Consider the following 23129-nt stretch of genomic DNA (forward strand, 5'->3'; position numbering starts at 1 on the left):
AAATTGGATGAGGGAGAATCCAGTTCTCTGGTTGATTTTTAATGTGTGGAAGTAAGACGTTGCAGGACTTTCTTCTTTGTTTGGAGGTTTGGTGAGAGTTGGCACAAGGATTAACTCTTTTTCTTTGTGGGGAAGAAAAAGTTGACAAATACTTCATCATCATCTCCTTCATCAGCCTGAGGATAAGAAAACTGGACCAGCATCTCCATACAGGATTCTGGAGTCAGAAATCATGAAAGGTACTTCCTTTTCAGTGTCACATCTTAGCAAAGATTGTTTCTAAAAGCATTTCTTTGAGAGAAAAACATGAAAAAAAAAAACTGTTGACAGGAACAGCAGCTGTCACTGTGCCATGCAGGTCTGCACCTGCACAGGGTGCAGAACCACATATGCTCCTCATCAGCTCTGAAACCACGCTGCATGGATACAGAGAGAGTGCACAGTTGTTGTCGTTGGACATCAGACTTTGATCAGTCAGCTTTAAAACTCTGTGTGTGTGCGAGTGTGTGAACCACAAAACCATTTAGTAAAACATCAAATCTTCTCTGCTCTGCCAGTCTCCCACAGACTGACTTAATATTCCCATTAATAGGAGGAGAGGGAAAACACCGGCGCTGAATTTGAGAGTTTTCACAACATGGAGTGAAAGGACAGTGGTCAGCTTTGAAGAGGGCAGGAGTATTTTCATGCTTCCCAAACCTTCAGTATGAGAAATAAAAGGCTGACAGACAACGTTATAAGTGCTGACCTATTCATTGCTAACGGCAAATGAAAAACTTTTGCTTTTCATTTTGCTTTTGCTATTATTAGCTACAAGTTTTGTGTCACTGGTCTACTCATTATGGGATCACCATACTACAGTTTATAATCATAGTCACGTAACTTTTTTTAGTTTGTTTACCAGGACGTTGTCTCTGAGGAGAAACTGGAGGTAATCTAGTGGTAAACTGTAAGATTGCTGAAGTAAAATTGGTTGCTTTCATAAAGAAGAATGAACATTTTGAAGATTTTTTTTTTGTGCTTGCAACATGTTTGTATTGTTTGCAGATGGGAATTAGGGTGGCTAACATGCAGTGAACCATCTCTTTTATGAAAATCTGACAAGGGTTTTCACATACTATGCATATAACTTAGCACTTAATCTTTAAACTAATTCATGGCTATATGTTGTGTGATATGAGAGCTAATCTGGGGTGTGCTGAGCAGGGCAGGCGTGTCATCTTTAGGCCTAATCAGAGAAGATCATAGATCTGAACAAATCACCCACCTCAGACAACTTGCCAGACAAGATTAATAAGCTGTTTAAAGTTAGTTTTCCTTTTTTGGAAAGAAACTCAGCAGACTGTTAATCTACTCTATTCCACTTTAACCTGAACTAAAAATGTCTTACCAAGAGTATATTCTGAACTCACACCCTCCTATTGGCTGCTCATTTCTTCTCTAGGGCTTTCCTCTGAGAGCTTGAAAGACATATCCTTCATCAATGTCTAGAAAAACTTGCTGCCTCCTAGATATGCTTTCAGTTGCATTGCAACTAGCACAGAACTTGGATGTGATCCGTACAACCTTCTCTTTTGCTCTGTGCCGTTCCTCCCCAAGGGAAATGACACATCCAAAGCACCTTAAACCAGTGCAGGTGGTGGTTGATATCTAAGCATACCATTGTGGAGTTTGTGTTATTTAATGCCGTAATTTAGAGTATTGCTCACGTCTAACCCAGCTGCCTTCAGATGAGATAGTCCATCACAGGGCCAACATACAAAAAATCAATCACACTCACTCTGAGGGTCAATAAAGAGTTGCCTATGAACCTAACATGCATGTAGCAGGACTTTGGAGGAAGATGGACAACCTGGCAAAAACCCATGCATGTATAGGGAGAAGATCCAAGGTCCATGAAGGAAGGTTCCAACCAGTCTCAGGTACTCGCTTTCTTTTGAAGTCAGATCACCGTGGATTAGTCATCCCCTAAATATAATAACACTTCGATGTGTACAGTTTTGTTTCAATATGAAAAAGGAATCCATGATTCATCATACAGATATTCTGCCAATACCAGTAAATCTACATATTGGTGACGTCATCTGAAATCATGTGATGCACAATAGCTTGTTTCAGACCATCAGTCAGTTCATCAAATAGATTCATGTTGGGAACTTTGTCCCTGTGAAATGATGCTGTTATCTAATTGCATGTAGAGGATAAGTATCAGTGATTGGACTTTTGTTCAGGCCATGTAGCGTTATTAGTCAGCACCAATATATGTATTTACTCTAGTTTTTATCAATTAAAATTGCTGTTACCATCAAGTTTTATCCAGGATTTTCTCCAAATTCTCTTTGAGGTATTAAGTTTTTGTTTCTATGTAATTTTGTGGATTAAAATACCTTTTTCTGCTTCTGCTTTAAAACATAAACAGCTTTTTGTTTTGTTTTATGTGATGAAATTTAAACAGGTTAGCATGAAAGAATTTGACTCGTGTTACATGAGACGGCTAATTAAAGGAAACTGAGGTTTGCTTACAAGTAGAAATTTACAGAAGTTAAATAAAACTCTACCTCTGACAAGTTTGTTGCACTAGAACCACAAGATGACATTGCAAATTAAGCTACTTGAGAACATATACAATGAACTTGTCAGCCACACCGTGCAGGGGTACTGTTAATTTGGTTTCCAGCCTTGCTCAAGCAGAACAAAACATGCTGCCTCATACATTCCTAACTAGGCTGGAGAGGAGGGGGAGAAATGGGTAATAAAAAGGAGGGCAGGAGGCAGGTGTATGGCTGGCAAAAGCCAAGGAAAGAGTGAGCTAAAGGAAGTAGCACAATGTGTTACATTTTCTGGTTTTCAATACAATTTTTCTTGTATTAAATTTTATTTACAGTTAAACATCATGAAATACAAACTATAAGAATGAATATCTGAACACTTTACTGCTGTACTTGTCTAAACACAAGTTTCAGTCATCAGCTTGGTAGAATATCAAGCTAAAAATTTGTAGGATTATAAACAGTCAATGCATGTAAACTGGCTGGAGGAAAGATGGAGGGAAGGACCCGGACCCATGAACAAAAGACTGAACTTTTAAGTTCACATTACAAAACAAGCTTTGTTTGTTTGTTTGTTTTGTCTGTGCTTTCACATTTATGTGCTGCTCACTTTTGATTTTTTTTTTTTACACATCATTGTTTGCTTGAAAGCAATCACAACTATTTAGGTCTGACCAATTTCCTCCATAACTTTCTGACCCTAAAACCTGCGTTTTTCTGACCCATTTTAATAGTGCACAAACGTTCATTATTCACCTTCTTGTAGCCATCATTACCCAGAAATGTCACAAGGGTGAAACATCGAATTTCACAACATTTTTGTTTTAAAGCCCATAGTATCTTGTTAACATGCATTTTGAGACATGATTAGACTAAGCAAGAAAAAGGATAAAATGACAGAGTAATATTGAACATGACTCAAAGTCTAACTGACTTTTACTGACTGGAGAGAGCTCAGAGAAGAGACAGGAAATAGGACAGAAGCCAAATTAGACTTTAGCAGACACCAAAGTGTATAAATCTGCTTAAGACCAGTAGTGTTTCTTCAAAACTACTTGTTTAGATTTAGGAAAAGATGGCAGTCTTGTTTAACATGTGATGCTTTGCTTAAAAAAAAAAAAAGAAAAAAAGTTATATTCATGTTAAAATTGTGGAAATCTGTTAACTGTCAAGTGATGTATTGTTTTCTGACAAAATAACAATTTATGACCCCAACTGAGTGGTATTGCTCTGGAAATACTCTGCACACTGAACATTGGTTGATGATAGTTTATAACATATGTCCTTCATGATTATTTCTGCAAACATTTTTTTCAGTTAGGATTTTATCATGCTTTTGGTTTTATCTGTTTTTTCTTTTTCCTGTTTTTTCTTGATCTACCAGAGGTCTTCAGTATCTTTTCTCCCGTTTTCTTTTTATGACTTCTTTTTTTTTAACAACTGGTACATCTACATCAGCTTTTGCTGCCCTTAATATGCCCTTACTATTACAACAGATTGTCTTTTGTATATACCAAAAATATAAGACATTTGAAATTCAAATAATAGTATGAAATAGTAAAGGCTTTTGGTTACCAAAATGGGTTTGAGGTCTTATAAATAATGTGAGCTAGTTGACAAGAATATAAGGTACTATTCAATGACAAAACCCACATGTAAGTTATATTTGCATCATATAGTTATATTCTCTTTTGCTACAACTTTGTTTTTTTGCCAAATCTTAAAAAAGAAGCTTTTTTTCCCCTTTTCTTTGTTCTGAAAAACACTGATTTGTTGGCAGAAAGTTCTAAGTGGTTTATAAACCGCAGTGAGGCTATAACTTTAGCTTCATTCTTACTTTTTTGAACCATTGAATTGGTGGTCATCGCATGAAATTGGTGTTCAAATATATACCATAATCCAAAATGCCTTGGAAATAAAAGAATATAGTACACACACCCTTTGGCCTAACAGCCTCGTAAACCTGACCAAGTCTGGCTCTTTCTCAGCCCTGCTCTCCAAAGCAGGTCAGTCGTGAGAAATCCTGATGTTTTTACAGGATTGTGAATCTGAAAATCCCCAATTTTACTGTCAAACCACAAGAAAAAGAACATTTTCTTGTAATGACTTGTCTGTAGTTTTGCAGACAGCAGCAACACATACCAGTCACTTTAAGTGCTGTAAAGAAACCTCACACTCCAATCATCGGGTACCCAAAATGTCAGAATGTCAAAAACAATTTTCAAACTTGTCTGCCTTTATGAATTTTCTGTCTCTGGTTTAGTTTGGATTTACTACTGGTCTTAAGTGCCCTTTTTTTTGTTATCAGAGTAATACATCAACCAAAGAACTGGGCATGTTAATAGCAAAGCTGTTTCGATGGAATTTATGTAGTGCATGCATCTCTGTTGGGGAGTTAGATCCCATTATGGACCAAATGATGTGGTGAGGTAAGTGGACATTTGGGGCAAGTTACTCAGAAGGATAATATTATGCACAATGTGCAGGCAGAATTACAGTCCATAGAGAGGATGAAGGGGGCGAGAGAGAGAGAGGGATGGGAAGGGGTTTGGAAAGTCCGAACCCCCTAGAAAGACACCGCAGCAGAGAAACCCCCAACATGGGGTGGTTCTGATGGTTAGCAGGGTTTGGGAATGCATTCAGAAAAAAAACTATGTCTAATGGGGTTAAGAAGAAGGATGGAGACTCCATGGTAGTAAATAGAAGCATCTTGACAGCTGGAATTTTATACTTTCATTCACTTCAATTATCTATTTATCCCATTGCATTTATAGTCAGAAAGCATTTAGGGTCAAAACACAGTTTTTCCCTCCTCTATTCCCAAAATATCATCTCAGTCCACATGAAAATCCATCAACACAGAATGCACGGAGATATTTTGACGAACAGTTGATGTTAAAAGGGTTTCCTAAGCTTCTGGTGATGTTGGCAACAGCCTATGCGCCACATCAGTCTTAATTTAGCTCCATTATGCATTCTGATGTCTTCATTCTTAATATACTTTGGCATGAAACTGTAAACCTAAATGCAAACATGTAAAAAGTGTTCAAAACAAGCATGTACATGTAGAATTATGAGAGCAAATACATGTGTGTATATATATATATATTATATATATATATATATATATATATATGTATATATATGTATGTATATGTGTGTGTATGATGCCGCCATAGAATATTCTTAATTCAGCTTTTGACCTTTTAATTTTAGATAAGTTTTGTATCAAGTTTACAATATCTTCCAAAAATATGTTTCAGTAATAACTTAAGACCTGAATGAGCAAAGCAAAGAAACATGACCACAGTAGACTGAGTTTTGTCTTGCTGGAAGATTCTTTCTTTTCCTTCTCCATCTTGAGCTGTGTTGAACACAGACAAGGTTTTGGTGCCTGAATGCAATTTGTTTACAGTAAACAATTCTTAGAAACCAGTTGGACATTGTTGTAAGAATAGTTTTGAATGCATAATGTGACCCAGCCCAGTGACTGGAAAGTAAAGTTTATACTTCAAATGATAGATGCAGATGCTCTGTTTGTTTTGTTTAAGAGGAAATATTTAGCTCTAAATACGTCCAAATTTCAGGCTGCTTAGACTGTAGTACACAACACATTTCTAAAATAAAAAAAAAACAAAAAACAAAACAACAAAAAAAGTCTTTTCCATTGAACCAAACATGCTTTTTAGAAATTCCTCAATGTTTTGCTCGACTAAATGGGTGTGACCTGGCTGAGCTGTGCTGCTGTCAGGTCAGCTCAGTTCTGCTCTGTGTGCATTGGACAGGTCAGCTTCCTTACTAACGAGACAGACATGAGTTTTCTGTCTTGTTTTTCCCCTCAGAGAGCAGCGAAAATATGAGGAGAGAGAAAAGTGGAAGAAGGAGAAAGGCGTCTACAGACCTGGTGGATATTTAAGGGTGGATACTGATTGTGATGTTTCAGATTCCAACAACAAATAATATGCTGACATTTAAGCTATTTCAATGTCGCCTTTTTTTTTTTTATATACCACAAAGCCTAAAAAAAATGACAGGAATTCAACATCTGCCCCAGATTTGTCTTTTAATGAGGGTGGGAAGTCTGAAACAGTATTAAGACTGGTATGGGGCATGAAAACTTTCCACTACAACAAACCAGAATAATGATAGTATAAAATGTTACAAGTACTATGCAAAGAGCTGAAATATATATATATACATATAATATAATCTTTTCAGCAAACAATTTTCACATATAATACATGCATCATCACTTTGTCAAAGTACCTTGATACTACTACTTGAAGCTGCATTAGGAGATACAGCGTGTTATTTAGCATTTAGCACACGCGTAGTAACTATAACATGCCATTAGCCTTTTATCCTTTTAAATTGCTTTGCATTTTCCCATATATTCAGCAAGATAATAATCTTTGTGGACATGCAGTTTCTCTTTCCTCCCTTTCCATCCCCCTCCCCATCATTATGTAAGCCCTGGAGTTTTGTGACTGGTCCACCCAGACCTGACCTCAGCTGTTTCCCCACTGACTCATGTAAACATTCAGCTCATTGTAACATTTCCAAGTACAGAATCAAAACTTCTTTCCCTTTGTGGACAGTTATGATGTCATTGTCTTTATTTGGTTTTACCTAACCTAACATTTCTGCTCTCCAGTTTCATCCTGGTCTTGAACCTGTACACTTCCCCACATGTCAAACAATCATATTTAAAGACATTTGTTTGAGTTAGAAACACTGAATATATGCCACATGCAGTTGACCTCCTGGATAAAGAGAAGCCTGTTGTTAAAAAAAATAATAACATATGAACTCAGAGACAAATCTGATATTGTAAGAAACTGCTGACGATATTCTTCTGGAAGCAGTGTTACTCTTATTTTCTCACTATCACAGACTAATGTGGTAAATCACAGAGACGGATCCACGCAAGACATTCTTCTTTATGAAGTTCTGCGAAAAAGCAAAAGACTTAAAAACAAACAATGAAGCATTATTTGTTATTTTGATAGAAATGCACAAAGGAAAAGAGTTATGTTTGAACTGTGGGAATGTAAAACCATTACGACCACAGATTTGTAAACACATTTCATGACTATTAGTGTCTCAAGAAAACAAAGTGAAGAAACAAATGTGAATATGACTGGATGTCATGGAACTCAGTTTATGTTTAGGAAGTGTGCAACTTTATTGTTAAACTGATCCAGTGTTTCCCCAATCCTGTTCCTCAAGTACTGCTGTCCTGCATGTATTAGAGGCAGCCATACTTTACCACAGATGAATTCAATGAATAGCTTTTTAAAAGGCTTGCAAAGAACTTGATGAATCAGTTGTGTTGGAGAAGGATTGTGTAAGACATGCAGGGTGGTGGTACTCCAGGATTAGGAAACATTGACCTAATCCAATGTGTACTAATGTGTAAGAAGAGGAAAGAAACACAATTTCCAGAGTTGTATTGTAAACCTGCTGTAATATTAGCAAGAGGACTTGTTAAATTACAGTATTATTAGTAGGGGTGGGAAAATCGAATCGAAAAATAAAAAATCGGGAGTTTTTTGATTCACAATTTTAAAATCGATTTTTTTTTTATTTATTTTTGTTAAGAAGTCGATTTTTTTTTTCAAACAAATAAAAATAATCCATTATAAAAATTTTGTCATTTTTATTGTTTTCATTGATCTTTTTACTTGTCTTCTGGGGCGTTATTGCAGCAGAATGATGATCTGGCCACTGTTGTTTTATCTAATTGAAATCAAGAAATATTACGAGCAAAAAAATAAGTTTCATACATTTTGTTTTTAATCTACAAAAATCAGCAATAGCAAAGAATTACGAGAATCGCAATTTAAATTGAATCGGCACCAAAAAAATCGGAATTGAATCGAATCGGGACAAAAGCGTATCATCACAGCCCTTAATATTAGTGCAGATTAGTATAATCATGTTTTTCTGTTACCAAAATATATTTCTTCTTATCCCAAAGTCACGAGGAAAATAAACAAATATATGTTCTGAACTCTAACATAGTATTTGTTACAATGTCTAATAATTTACTCAAGCTAGAACTGAGCTCGTATCCCTGACAGATGTCCAGCATTATATGCCACCATCACCCCTCCAACCTCCAGTAATTTATTCATGCTTGTGAGCCAGTTTAGCTGCATTTGCGTGTGATCTGATGTAAATTGCACAAACCATCAAATGTACACTTGGAATCTGGATGTCCACTCCACTCTGCAGCCTTTACAGCCCTCCAGCCCTCCCTACAAATGTCTGTAGGCCCCAGGTGCAGACATTTGCCTACTGATGAAACACATAGATGGAAAGCGATGAGATTGGAAAATAGGTGGATGTTATTGCTAAGCAGGCAAATACGATTGCTTTGCAGAAAAATATTGATATGGTATGTATTCACTGAAGAATGTTTAGTTTATACGTATATATGTGTAAGTGAGAGGCATTGACATTATTCTTACCCATGGCTGGATTGTATTAAACACAGTGAAATTGTTTGGCGTAATGTTTGGACTGAACATCTGTAGCTTGAAAACATTAATATCACATGCATCTGCGGTTTCTGGAAATGTAAAATGGTAATGGAAACTGGGTAGCTTTAAACAGGTCTGTCTCAGAAACATGATGGCAAACACTTTCAGGTGCAAAGGAAGAAAAACACTTTCATTACAACTATATATTATAATATTTCAGCTGTCTGAAAACCCCCACAGCCATATATCCAAGTATCTGTCCTCAACATTTTGTCAGTCTTCTTGTTTCCTTTCAGGAAGTGAGTTTTGTTGGCTTTTTCTTTACAGAAAACCCCAAAAAATTCAAATACACGTTTCCCAAACATTCATCTCCACTCCAGCAGTGCGAAGCTGGACGGCGTACCATTATTGACATCTTAAATAACGTCTGCTGAGGTTGCAAACAGCTATGAAAACATGCAGTCAAATGCATTGTGGGTATTGTGGGGCTGTTAATGCAAACTGGTGGTATTTGGTTTATAAGCCTTCTGGTAAAATCTTATCCTGCTTTCTCCTGCCTTTTCCAGTGTGTGATGACAACCTCGTCAAACACACACATGAATCAGCACACAAAGCCCACAGCTGCTCTCTTGGTTCTCTCCAGAGTGTGCAATAATTCAGAGAAAATGCCAGAGCAGGACACAAACACGCTCGGAGATGGCAGCCTCATGCTGCATGTTAGTGCAGCGCAGGGGGCCGATGCGTTGCGAGGCAACTGGTGTGTGTGATTTATGGCAGAAGTGATAAACCTTGCAGGCTTTAAAAGATTGAATTTCAGTTGCTTTCTTATAAAAATATCTACCGTGTCTCTTCTTTTCGGTTTCGCAGACATCTATGGTGGATTCGAGAACCAGCTTTTCAAAGGTAATGATCAGAATATTCAGGCATTTGCCACCAAAAGTCATGGATATAAATCAGCTTATTGTAGATGATTATCAGTCTGCTGATGCTACATTCACCCATAATGCTTTGCACTGAGGGGTAAGAAAGTTTTGATAAACAATCTCGGAGAATGGAAAACACCTTAACTTAATTTCTTTTATTATGTAACTAAATAAGCTAAATTTTAAGCAGATTTTTAATAGATTTATGTGTATCAGTGACTCTCCAAGTGATTAACTGCTATTGGCTTCTTCAGTTCAGTAAATGTTTTGTCCCAAACACATAAAAAACATGTGCTTGGATTAAAAAACATTCTCCTGGCTGCAGAACAAGTTCTGTGCATTGGTCATATTTATTCAAAGATCTCCAGCATCGCTTCAATTCTACTTTACAACAACTAAAGTAATTTATTGCAGAATTTTAGTGGTAAATTTTTTTATGTTCTTAAACTGCTTTTTGCATTTTCTATTGTTCTTCAGACGAGGATTTCACTGGAGAGGAGGAGGAGATGCCCTCATTCAGAGGTAAGGTCCTCATGGACACACATGTAGCATCAAAACACACCACTGACATGTTGAGTCAATCCCACACCAGATTATGTCATAGCTACTCTAGTCCACAGTATAAAACATAATAATAATAATAATAATAATAATAATAATAACTGAAAAAAACAAACAACACTTTAGGGCAAAAAAAAATATGTCTACAGTTTGCATTAGATGAAACAGTCGTGGATGTAGGAAACAAATAGAATCCATTTTCTTTTTATGCTTGCATTATTTCATTTTTTAAAAAGTTAATAAAGAAGTACGAGGGATGTAATGTGCTGTTATAACCAGGTTTAAGTCCCATCCGACCTGATTTTCTCCAAGGATTTCTGGTGTAAATGTCCGGTAAGGTTATAGGCACAGACAAATCCATAGTCCAACTAATACTGGTTTGCATGAATGAACATAAACATTTGCAAAACAGCTGACAGTAAAAAGTGGAACTAGATGAATGGACAAAAGCAAGTTTACATTTTGACCCAGCAAACTTGCCATACAATTTTCCTCTTACAGCAGCACTTTACTGTTTTTGTTTGCTAGCTTGGTAGAACTGCTTTTTTTTTTTTTTTGCTTTTAGCCACTAACAAACTGTATCTTCTGTATTCTGTATCTTCAGGTCGCTCCCGAGGGGGTTGTGTGAGATGCCAGCAGAACCAGTCTCTCCAGCTGGCCGTCAAAGTGCTCTATGGTTTTGTTGCTTTCCTCATCATTACCGTTGCAGTGTTGGCTTCACTTGGTGAGCTCTGTTTGACTTTTAGTTTTCACTCTGCTGTCATCTCCATGCAGAAATGTCATCTAGCTCCGTCTGCTTACATTCAGCTTGGTGATTTGTTTACTAACTCCACTAATTAACACTGACACATCAATTTAGCGCACTCAGTGGCAATACTGGTGATTCCCAATGGTCACTTCCTCCATCTTTTAATAAATCACATACCATTTAACTCCCATAGATCAAATGAACATGTTCCCTGGTTCTGCATACCATGTTTTACCTGACAGCTGCTCTGCAGCAACAGATGCTTTTTACATTAACATCACTTTTTTTTACTGGGGCTGAAAGCTGTAAATCTCCATCTTATACTGGTGCTCAGGGATTTTCAGATGGAAGAGTTAGACCTGGTGAGTGAGGCAAAATCCCACGAAAAACAAACCTGTATTCGGGTAAATAACACAGTAAAGTTCAGTTGTGTTTGGAGACTGATGGGAGCTGTGTGTGGTCATTTAATTTATTGGTGCACATGTGCAGAAAACATGTAGACATGTCCTGTACAGGTTTGTCCTCTGTTTTAAGCTGAACATTTGTTTGGTCGAAGCCAGTTAGTGACAATGTGCACCAATAAAATTAACTAACAGGAATTTAATATCCCTCTACGTCCTTGAAGTTACTCTGTTATATTTCTCGTAGTCATTTCACAAGGCTGGATGTAATAATACAAGATAATAACTTGTATATTAGCAAACTGTTGTACTAACTAGTAGTTTATATACAGTATTTATTGGACTGATCCTTCTTATGAGGGCTCTCACATGAGTGCCCTTTGAAATGATTAACTAACATCAATATATGATGGGTTATCTAGAAAAATAGAATAGAATATCAAACTGTACACTTCACTACATTTCTGGCAGTTTTTAGTCAAATCAAATCTAATTTATGAAACAGATTCAAGTCCATAAAAGAACACACAGAAGACAGAGAAGATACGTACACATAATATCACAAAGAGATCATCAAGATCATCTAAAAACATAAATACATTTCAACCAGTGCATCCTCAGTATGGATCAGTACTCAGAGCAACCCTCAGAAGGACTTGAGAAAGCTCTAATGATGCTGTTTGTGGATTCATGCAGACGTTATAAACTTAAGCATCAGATTTCTTACAGGTGACAACCATCTGACTTGTGCTCCCACCTCTGGGAACTTTGTTTTCATAGCATCATTATGTGCAACTTGTAACTTTTGCATGGCAGATTTTTTTTTTTTATGAGAAGACCACAGATGAGTTGTGTAAACTGAGTGCAATGAACTTTAAACAAATAATTTTTAACTTTAGCAGAACAGAAAGCAAATTTATGTCTGATGTGTATCCAACTTACAACATTACTCACATATATCATTGTCATCACTCATATCATCTGGTATTTTCTTAAAGAGTTGAATGACATGTAAAGTGGTCATACCGGGTCATACTTGCTGTTGTTGTAATGTGAGTAATAAATGGAAATGTTTGGAGGTTCGCGAGGGTCTCCTATAGTGTCAAATTCTTGATCTTTATAATGAAATTTACTTTTAAAAATCATTATCGAGCTAAAATGAGAAAATCAGGACCTTGGGATTATATTTTACTATAGTTGTTTTTCTTTTTGAAAGGGATTAAATGATCATCATGGAATACTCCAAAGTAGCTGATGTGCTTTTACGGGGTTTTAACCAAATACTCTGCAGACTTCACACACCATTTAACAGAAGCTTTACTGTTTGCACCACATTTATCTGTCTCAAAGGTCTTCTGAGACCAGGCTGCGTTCCATTTTTGTTTCGTGCAGCATAATCCTAAAGTCTTTAAACAGAAATGAGGGCCCATTTTCTGATAATGACACTGTCCTTTCTTAGAATAGATAAACCAAAAAGGAAATCAAACCCTCAGTTTTCTGATAAAGTTGCCACATTAAGCTATGTTTCAGCTATCTTAACAACATGCTAACTATTTTCCCAACAGTCAGGTAAAAAAATAAAAAAATAAAAAAATAAAAAATAAAAAAACCCTTTCCCCAAACCACTACAGCATTGTTGTAAATTCAATGTTTAACTAACTTTTAGCTCAGTTTTTAGAACTGAAAACCTCTGTAAACACTGTATGTAAAAGTGCTAAACCATGATGAGTTCATGGGCTTTACAAAATGGTAGCCCTGCTATTTCCACATTCAGATATGTGGACAAATATTTTCAATTCTCTCCAAGATGCATCATTGTTACTATTTATCATCCCTTAGATCGCACCATTAACAAGGGCTTCTAGTGTTAAACATTCTAATATGGAATTAGTTGGCTAATTTGACAGATTTAATTCAATTCAATTAAGCTTTATTTGTATAGCGCCACTTCACAACAATGTTGTCACAGGGCATTTTACATGCACGAATCAACATACACATCATTTCAAGCCAATTCATACATGTCCTATAATAGAAACCTACTGATTGCATTGAATCATGACTTCGATCCAATCCCCCATCCTGAGCATGCATGTGGCGACAGTGGGAAGGAAAAAACTCCCTTTTAACAGAAAGAAAACTTCCAGCAGAACCTGGCTCAGGGAGGGCAGCCATCTGCCTCGACTGGTTGCAGTGGAGAGGACAGGAAAGACTGAACAACATGTATAACTGCACTTATTCAGGAAGACCTGCGGAAAAAAGGAGAAATAAGTTAGAGACGGCAATATTGGCATATATTTATACATTAGAGAAATGGAGCAGGGTACTTCTCAGTGCTTTATGTGACGTCCCCATTGCTATACAAGTAATGGATGGCTAGACTACCCATAACTATAAGAGCAAAGAGCATATCCTGGAAGGTTGAGTCTCATACATGTTGACTCCAACTCAGGAGATGCTCATATCCTAACTATAGGAATCAAGAAAAAGGAAGGTTTTCAGCTCGATCTTAAAGGTGTGGAGGGAGTCTGCCTCCCGAACCCATGGTGGGAGCTGGTTCCATAAGAGAGGAGCCTGATAGCTAAAGGCCCTTCCTCCCATAGTACTCTTTGAGACTCTGGGAACCACAAGTAAACCTGCAGTCTGAGAGCGAAGTGCTCTATTTGGAATATATGGAACTATGAGAGCTTTTATGTACAATGGAGCTTGGTCATGGAGCGCTTTATATGTGAGGAGAAGAGTTTTAAACTTTATCCTTGATTGAACAGGGAACCAGTGTCGAGAGGTTAAAACTGGTGAAATATGATCTCTCCTTCTAGTCCTCATCAGAACCCTCGCTGCAGCATTTTGGATCAGCTGGAGACTTTTCAGGGCATATTTGGGACAACCCATAAATAAGGAATTGCAGTAATCCAGTCTGGAAGTAATAAAGACATGGACTAGTTGTTCTGCATCTTTCTGAGACAAGATGCCTCTAATTTTTGCAATATTCCGCAGGTGGAAGAACAAAATGCTGTTAAACAAATGAAATGGCACAATTAATTGTATTGTTAATCTTTCATGAAATATCAACATTAAAAAACTTAAACACAAGTCAAACCAGTTTGCATGAAAGTCAATATGTTTACAGCAGATACACAGTTTTAGATAAATTCTGCCACAGTTACTGAGCAACACTAAAATCTCCCAAAAGGTAAGAATAAAGTAAAATTAAATAAAAACGGAAACATTTAAAATAGAAACATTGACAGCAACAATGGAGTACCAGTTATATAACATAAAATGAAACATGTTGCGTAACAAAAGCGGAAAGATTTCAGTGCTTCAATGAGGAAAAACATATTAAGTGCTTTTGTTCATATTCAAAACATGTAAAAAAAAAAAATATACCCATGAATCCATTGTTCTTCAGGTGAAAACAAAGCCCATTTGCCAAGTTCATCATCACTGTTACAGCAGCTAATACAGTAGAGCAGAAAGTATGTGCAGAACATGTGGAAGCGATTATATGCATGCAGACAAACTATGGTTCAGAGCTGCGAGGGTCCCCGAGCTCAGAATGCTGAAAAAGCCTGAAAATGCACACCACAAACGTAAACTTGTACACACTAAACACTCAAACTCATAAAAATGCTGTTGCTCTCCTGGGAAATATGCAAGGGAACAGAACCTGGCCAGCTGGCAAATCCATCATTCATCTGTGTTTTGTTTGCATTTGCTTGCTAATGAAAACTTGATGTGTTTTGATGTTAAGGCTTGAATTACAACTTCCTTCTTTTTCCTTTCCTTTCCTCTCAGAAACACTTCCCAGATCATGTTCAACACTGAAGTTCTGATGACCTAATCATTTCTGTATTCCCTTTATTTCCTAGTGTTTTTGCATGTTTAAGTCTTATGGTTTAGTTTCCCCAAACATCAAGCTCGACAGCTTGTTGCTTCATGTATTATGTTTGCCTCTTCTTCAACTGGAACAGAAATAAAGGAATAACTGTGTGCAGTTTTCTTACCTTTGAACATTTTCTTAAACTTAATTGGGTTTTTTTTTGTCAGTGTTCAAAAAAGTGGACAACTTGTCTGAAGAGGAATCAGTGTACCACATGAAGATCACTAAAGTTCAGCAAGGAATCACAGGTAAAGTAGAATTAAATAGAAGATTATTTTTATTTTCATTCATGTTAGCCTGTCAGATTTATGGGAAAACATTTATAACAGATAAACATCTGAGCAGAAAATTTGGAATTTTTTATAATATCTTGGTAAAGTTAAAAAAGGTAAGTATATTTAGCATTTTATTTTAGTCCCTCTAACATGTGGTATTATAATGCAGCTGCATTTGACATCGTACGTCACAACCTGGAAGGTGGTGGTTGCACCCAATTCTGCACTTGCTCAACATGAATTTTCTGTAGCTTTTAGTTCACCAGTTCACACCTTTGCAGTTTCATTTCTGTCTAAAGCTTTGCATGTAAATCAGATTCATGAAATCAGTTTTATGTGAAGGACAAACTGCCTGGTGTCCATATAACGGCAATGCTACTGTGGGTTTGCAGATTTCCATGCCATCAGAAACTTTTTGATTATATCTACTTTGTTCAGGCTTTGGTATTGATTTTAGATTTGATTGACATGAATAACATTATAAAATCTGAATGAAGCATTCAGAGCATCTGGACGAACTGGAGTCTGTTAAAATCCAGTCAAAGTTGCATTTCAGTCCACTTCCAAATGTGGTTTGTCCGTCAAAATTTAATTTGGCGTAGCTTATTAAGATTTCCTGAAACTCATCAAGTCTAAATAGACCAAAAATGACACATTTTGTAAGGAATGCTTAACTTCTCCGACAGACACAAAAGGTGTCCCTTAGCAACGTTGCCTAGATGCAGTTTTAGACATTCAAAGATGATGTCATTCCAGAGTTACATGACAACAAGGTCTGCAGGGATTGTTTGGCTCTAAGACACAGTTTGGCACTGTTACCTTTCATCTTTTTGTTTTTTTATTTATCATTCATCTTCACTAATTATTTTCCCTTTTGCTTTCAATTCCAGCATGTCATTTGATTTGTTTTAAGGATTAAAACAAAATAGTTTTAGTTTAAAAAAGAAATATAATCCTTGTTTATCTGGTGCCTTAAATACGGCTCTAAAGGCTTTAATTTGTCCTGTTTTGGGATCCTAAGGGGGTCTGGAAACCAAACCAGCTTGTTATGGTATCTGAGTAAGAACAAGCAGTCTGAACAGACCTTATGGCTCTCATAGCAGTTTTTAGCAGCAGATTACACACACACACACACACATTAACAACACAAGCCTGTCTGCATGGTCTGTAAAGAAGTTCATCTTATTGAAGGGGTGGCTATGTCCAGTCTTCGAGAACGACAGTCCTGCAAATGTTAGGAGCTGCAACACACCTGATACACTTACACACTTAATTGGCAGACTGGTGCAGAGTTTGACATCAAACTCTGCACCAGTCTGCTAATTATCCATCGATTTAAGTCAGGTGTGTTGCAGCAGGAAAACGGCCTCCCCAGTTTCCCCACAGCTGCCTTATTGTCTTCTAAATAAGATGTTTTCTATTCTAATCTTAGACATGAGATCATTTATGCATCAGTTTTTTCTTGATAGTGACTAAACATGGTTGTAGTAGGGCGGCTGTAGCTCAGGAGGGAGAGCAGTCGGCTTGTAACTGGAAAGTTGGGAGTTTGATTCCAGGCTTCCCCAGACTATGTGCCGAAGTGTCCTTGGGCAAGATGCTGAACTCTATATTGGATAAAAGCGTCTGCTAAATGACTGTAGAATATAATAGTAAGTTCAAGATTACATATTATTTCCAAGGAAATCTTGTTCAACAATCCATCCATCCATTTTCTCAACCACTTAATCCAGTTAAGGGTGGTGGTGAAGCAGAAAAATCAGAATCGAATTGGGACAAAAGCATATCAACACAGCCCTGCTATCTATAAAATATCTGGTAACCATCACCTGAACAGCTACTGACTTTGTTTTGTCAAGTAGATCCTGATTTTACCATATGTTTTAGGGTTTAATAATGAAGTGTGCTGCCATTCTTGTGTTTTTTGCTGTCACGCAGATATACGCATATGGTCTTAATAAGTTAAATTATGTACAATTGGGTATAAAGTTTTCTTCTTCCCTGACACTTCATTTTCTTTCTAAATGTCTCAGATCTGAGGTCCACATCTAACTGCTCAGGCTGCCTAGATGTAGCATTTTATAGCGAGGAGATCAGCAGGCTGAAAAAAGAGTTTGAGGAAATCCAGAAAATGATACTGGGACAAGAACAGGTATGACATATGTAAAAACAAGTTCTCAGATATGCAGGTTTCATTTTATGTTTGAGCAGCAGTCTGAACCCCAAGCATAACCAATCTCCGCCTTTCATTGCTATCCCCTCTTCAGGTACTGGACCAAAACTCCCAAACACAGGCCACCATAAAGGCCACCAGCAACCAGTTGACGCGGGAAGTCCAAAGCCACCTTATGTCAATCAAACTTCTTAACCAGTCCCTGGAAAGATACCTGGAAAGAGTGGATGGTTGGAAGGAGGTGATTGAGGAAACTGAGGAGAAGATGAAAACGCTGACAGAGGATCAGTATGACATCAAAGCTACAGCACAGCAAGTTAACACAACAGTGGCACTCAGGTGACTGAATACATAATACACACATAACACACAATGTCAACACATATGGCTGATTCAGCTACCCTCAATTTTAATAGTTAATATGGTGATGATGTAAGTTGATGATAGGATTTATCCTTTGAAGGCTGTATGGATGAAAAAGTTCACAGGAAAACATGTTGAGTCATGCTGCAGGCATTTTTATTGATTTCTGTAATGGGATGTTTTTCCTGGCTCCCTCTCCTCTTCAGCACAAAGTGGATCGATGCCCTGCAGAGAAAAGCAGATGAGGAGACTCTGGTTCTCCAGAAGTTGACCGCTGACTGGCAGAACTACAGTCGAGTGATTGGAGTATTAAAATCCAACTCAAGCAGCAATTCGCAGACCATGCGTTTCCTCCAGAACAGCATCGCAATAGATCGGCAGAGAATCACCATGTCCTCCGACCTGCTGTACGACCTGACACACCAGGTCAGTGGATTTCTTTAGTTACACTTATATGATCACAAACATCTGTAAAAGAATTTCAAAGTTCAACAAAGAGTTTGGACCGATTGCGTAGCTGATCTTAATGCATCTCTATAAAAATTCCCATCACCATGGGTCTGTGCTCTTTTTGTAGGTGATGAACCTCCAGATGCAGCTCGACAATGTGACAACTTTCATGGATGAACATGAGGAGAACATGCATGACCTTAACTACCATTCCAAGTAATGCATGGACCCCATGATTTTGATTTATAATGTCTGAAAGACTTATTATAATCTTAACCTCTTCTTTGCTAGAGCCCTGCTAGCATGTGCAGTACAGGATTAAAATGACAGGGATACACTCAGCTTTTTGGGCGTTATTTCCTTTTCAGATAGAAGACAGAAAAAATAGGCCTAGTCAAGAAGAGGCTGAACGCTCTAAACCTTAACTTGGGTTAAACCAGTGCTTTACCATAAACTACAACTGACTGACGTAACTGGAACCCTTGTATTGGATTGTGTGGACAGATTCCACCTGTAATTAATGTATGAATACACACAGACATGCATCAGAGTTGAATCCTTTTTAACAAACTTTATCTGGCTTCTTTAGGTACTATGAGAACCGGACAGGTGAGCGTTTCTCTGCCTTGGATAGTCGTCTGAACTCCATCGAGATGGAGATTGACACTATTTCCTCAAGCATCAACGCCACCGTCAGCCACGTTCAAAGCATGTACAAGTACATCAACATTGAGAGCTCATCCTGCAACTCTCGTCTGAGCAGACACACAGAAGACCTACAGGTTGTAAAGGAAATTATTTTATCTGTTAATAAAGTGAATGATGTCCTGTTAAGGATCTGTGTTATCTTCATAATGCACATGAATAATATTCAGCCATTTGATTGGTTAAATAAAACAAACTAATTTGAATATAAGTGGTTTTTAATTCTGATATTCAAATTTTTCTATGTAAAAAATTTCATTCTGTTTGAATTTGTGTCTAGAAAATGTTTTATCTGTACGTGAACAACTGAGCTCAAAGGCTTGCTGCAGTTTTTGATGCATGGCATCGAAAAAATTTCAATTTAATCTGCTTTTTGTTTCTTAGGTGTAACAGTCTACTTCTGCTCTTTATCTTCATGTTTTCCTGCTCTCCTTTATACAGAACATGAACAACACAGTCTTGCTACTCCTCCACTTAGCCGACAGGCTAAGCCAGCAGAACATGCTGCTGAATGTCCGCTTGGATATGGACGTGAGAAACTTGTCCATGGTGATGGAGGAGATGAAGCTTGTGGATGTTGTTCACACACAGCTCATAAGCAACTTCACTATACTAAAAGGTACAGCATATGTCATGATTTACTAAAAAGAGACCACGAGTTTGCTTTTTTTTTTTTTCAGTTAATCTCTTGGTGTTATATCGTCAGGTGCTCCTGGACCACCTGGGCCGAAAGGGAACCGTGGTGAGACTGGTCCTAAAGGACCCATGGGATTGAATGGCAGCAAAGGTGAGAGAGGTCCCACAGGAGGCCGTGGATCTGCTGGGGAGAAGGGCTCTCCTGGCCCCAAGGGAGCACAAGGTGAAGTAGGGCCTGCTGGAAACAGAGGGGCACCAGGTGTAAAAGGAGCCAAGGGTTCAATTGGTCAACCGGGGCCCAAAGGGGAAAGAGGCCAGAAAGGTGATATGGGCCCTTCTGGTAAAGAAGGAGCACCAGGACCAGCAGGGCCTCCAGGAATCCAGGGGCAGCCAGGACTCCCAGGGATAATTGGACCACCAGGACCAAGAGGAAAACCAGGTCCAACAGGGCCACCAGGACCACCAGGCACCCCTGGACCTCCTGGCTTGCCATACTTTCCAGACCATATCAATACCCCTCAACAGCGAACTGTGACGCCCGCTGCTGGCTCCAAGAGACAGTAGACAGAAACATGGAGTCAGAGTGGCTTTGTAACTGATGTTAAAGAAGCAGAAGAGTCCTGATTAGATGAGAAGTGAAAGAAATTTCAGTCACTGTGACTGGAAACACAAATATTCCTTTCTATGGAGTTGTACAAAACAAACAAGACCTTTAGGAACAAACGCGACAAATGAAATGAAAGAGTGAAGGTAAATTAAATAATTTCTGAGCGAAACAATAAGCTACCATGAAATGAAATGAAGTGAAAGCAAAAGCCTGAAACAGAGAGGACATAATTGTCCTAAAAGACTGATCTGTTTAGGAATGGAGAGACTGAAGGGCTGACAATGGACTGAATTGAGACAGACTGAACTCTTTGCAATGATGGTCTTAATACAAATTATGTATATGAACTTTCTCACATTGAAACTGTTACGTTTATATCAACAGCACCGAGCACAAGTAGGATCTAGGTAGCGAAATTAAGAGAAATATAAAACCAGCTTGTTTGTTTAGTGAGCTGGAAGTAAAGAAAGTCATTGATGATCTCCCAGGAGCTTAATAGATAAGAAGGCATAGATTCGGACTTGAATAGATCTGTTTCCCGTCTAGACTCAACAAAATTTTCAGTCCTGCGTCTGCATAACTGCCATGAAAAGAAATCCTCTTTTTATCCTGTTTTTAAAAAAGCATCATGTTTCAAACACATGTCCGAGGAAGGCACTTTACTGATCCTTGAAGTTTTCAGAGCAGGTACTCTGAACACGTCCCATCCACCAGACCTGTGTTTGGTTACAGCTGCAGAATTCATTTTTCATTAGCTTCCTTTTTTTTTTTTTTTTTACAGAAAATGCACAAAACTATACGTATGAAATAAAAAGAACAACATAAAGTTATTCTTTCTTTTTTAATTAGTTTAATAAGGGTTTGGATGTTGTGATACACTAACAAGCATTTTCATCTTAAAAGTTCTCCAAATGGATGTTTTATAAACCTAGTTGTTGTAATGAAATGCGACTGGCTTGCATGGAACTTCAATAAATGCTCTTTTTTAAGTCAGCCTTTGTCTTGCCAGTATTCTGCTGTTCCTCCGAAGTACAGAACTATTGTTGCTCTGAGAAGGAAAGGGAGTGTGTTGTCATTAATGCAAAGCAGATGTCTACCCCTCCCATTTGATTCCATTCTATATTTGGCCTGTAGTTGTAACATACTGTAGGCACTCTACCAAAAAAATGTGCCTGATAATTGACATAGTTTGGGTAGAATAGCAATCACATTCTTCTTCCAAGCTGAAAATGACCTGGTTTATGTTACAAAGCAACCTACGGAGTATGACTTATCAACAATCTGTAAAATGTGAAATGTGAAAGAAAAAAATAAACACGTCCCCCACTAACCTGCAGAAGACTGCCACGATCTCCTGCTGAATTTTACTTTCAGACCAGTTCCCTCTTGCTCTCCAAGCTGGAACGTGACAGGTCATATGGGACGATAAAGAAACCTGATCTCAAACAAAAACTTCCCCTGCAAAAACCCAACTTATTCCCGTGGTTGCATGACATCTTGTTAGAGGCACGAACATTTGCCCTAAGTCACTTGCTGTTTTTAACCTCTGACACCTGATAAAAAAGCATAAAATTGCTGCTGTACTGTAAATCCATGAGAAAAGGAGTGAGAAATTACAGAATATGGGAAAAGAATGGACAAAAAATCCATTAAATTACAACATATCCGGCAATAACTGATTATCAAACAATCATTTTTTATCACTATGATTTTCTTTTGACCCCTATGAGTCTGGCCTTGGATAAAAAGCAATCAGTCACACAGCCAAGCTGCCTGTTGCATCCATTTCTATAATGTATTTTTAATCATCCCCAAAGGTTACAATTATTATGACTTACACAAAAAAAGGGGAGTGAGGAGAAGAAAATTAGAGGGAAAAACCAAAACACATGAGCCCTTAGGTGATCTGGCTTTATTAATCAAGGCAGTTTAGTCCATTTGTTGCCTTTGAGGTAAGAGTTGCTACAAACCAGTACCAATGGTTTCTTATCGAACAGTTATGAAAGACTTCAGGCTGACTTGTGCTCTCTATAACCATCACCAGGAGAGCAAATGAGGAAATAACCTCTCATAAGACCTGTGCTCCACCCCTCCAGTAATGTTCCAGGCACTTGTTGAATCAATGCCAGGGAACGTTGAAGCTGTTCTAGCAGCTCATGGCAGCTCATTACTTTTAATAAGACGCATGTCTTTTCTTTTTTTTCCCTCTCCATTCATGTTTTTATGTGTCTGTATTGGTAGAGTTACAGTCACAGAGTCTGAGCAGAGAGGAGGAAGGGGTGGATGTTTGGGCTCAAAAAACACAGGATATAAACACAAGACACTGCTGTTTGTTTCTTTATGAAACCAAAAGTCAAAGTTACTCTCCAGGTA

General features: G+C 37.8%; 1 protein-coding gene across 1 annotated transcript; it reads left to right on the forward strand.

The window, feature by feature from the left end:
• Positions 1-192: 192 nt before the first annotated feature.
• On the forward strand, positions 193-21543 carry scara3 (scavenger receptor class A, member 3). Its single transcript, XM_079254970.1, has 12 exons — positions 193-239; positions 9902-9937; positions 10435-10479; positions 11123-11242; positions 15718-15798; positions 17856-17974; positions 18090-18334; positions 18565-18784; positions 18936-19024; positions 19398-19590; positions 19955-20132; positions 20220-21543. The coding sequence occupies exons 1-12, from the start codon at positions 233-235 to the stop codon at positions 20711-20713; spliced, it is 1827 nt and encodes a 608-aa protein (XP_079111096.1). The 5' UTR covers positions 193-232; the 3' UTR covers positions 20714-21543.
• The last annotated feature ends 1586 nt before the right edge of the window (positions 21544-23129 follow it).

This window comes from Telmatherina bonti (genome assembly GCF_933228915.1).
Source record: "Telmatherina bonti genome assembly, chromosome: 16".
NCBI lineage: Eukaryota > Metazoa > Chordata > Actinopteri > Atheriniformes > Telmatherinidae > Telmatherina > Telmatherina bonti.

Excerpts from the sequence above, each read along its gene's own strand:
- scara3 (XM_079254970.1), top strand. Across the intron at positions 11,243-15,717 it reads TGCAGTGTTGGCTTCACTTG|TGTTCAAAAAAGTGGACAAC; the intron begins GTGAGCTCTGTT and ends TTTTTTTGTCAG. Across the intron at positions 18,335-18,564 it reads AACACAACAGTGGCACTCAG|CACAAAGTGGATCGATGCCC; the intron begins GTGACTGAATAC and ends TCTCCTCTTCAG.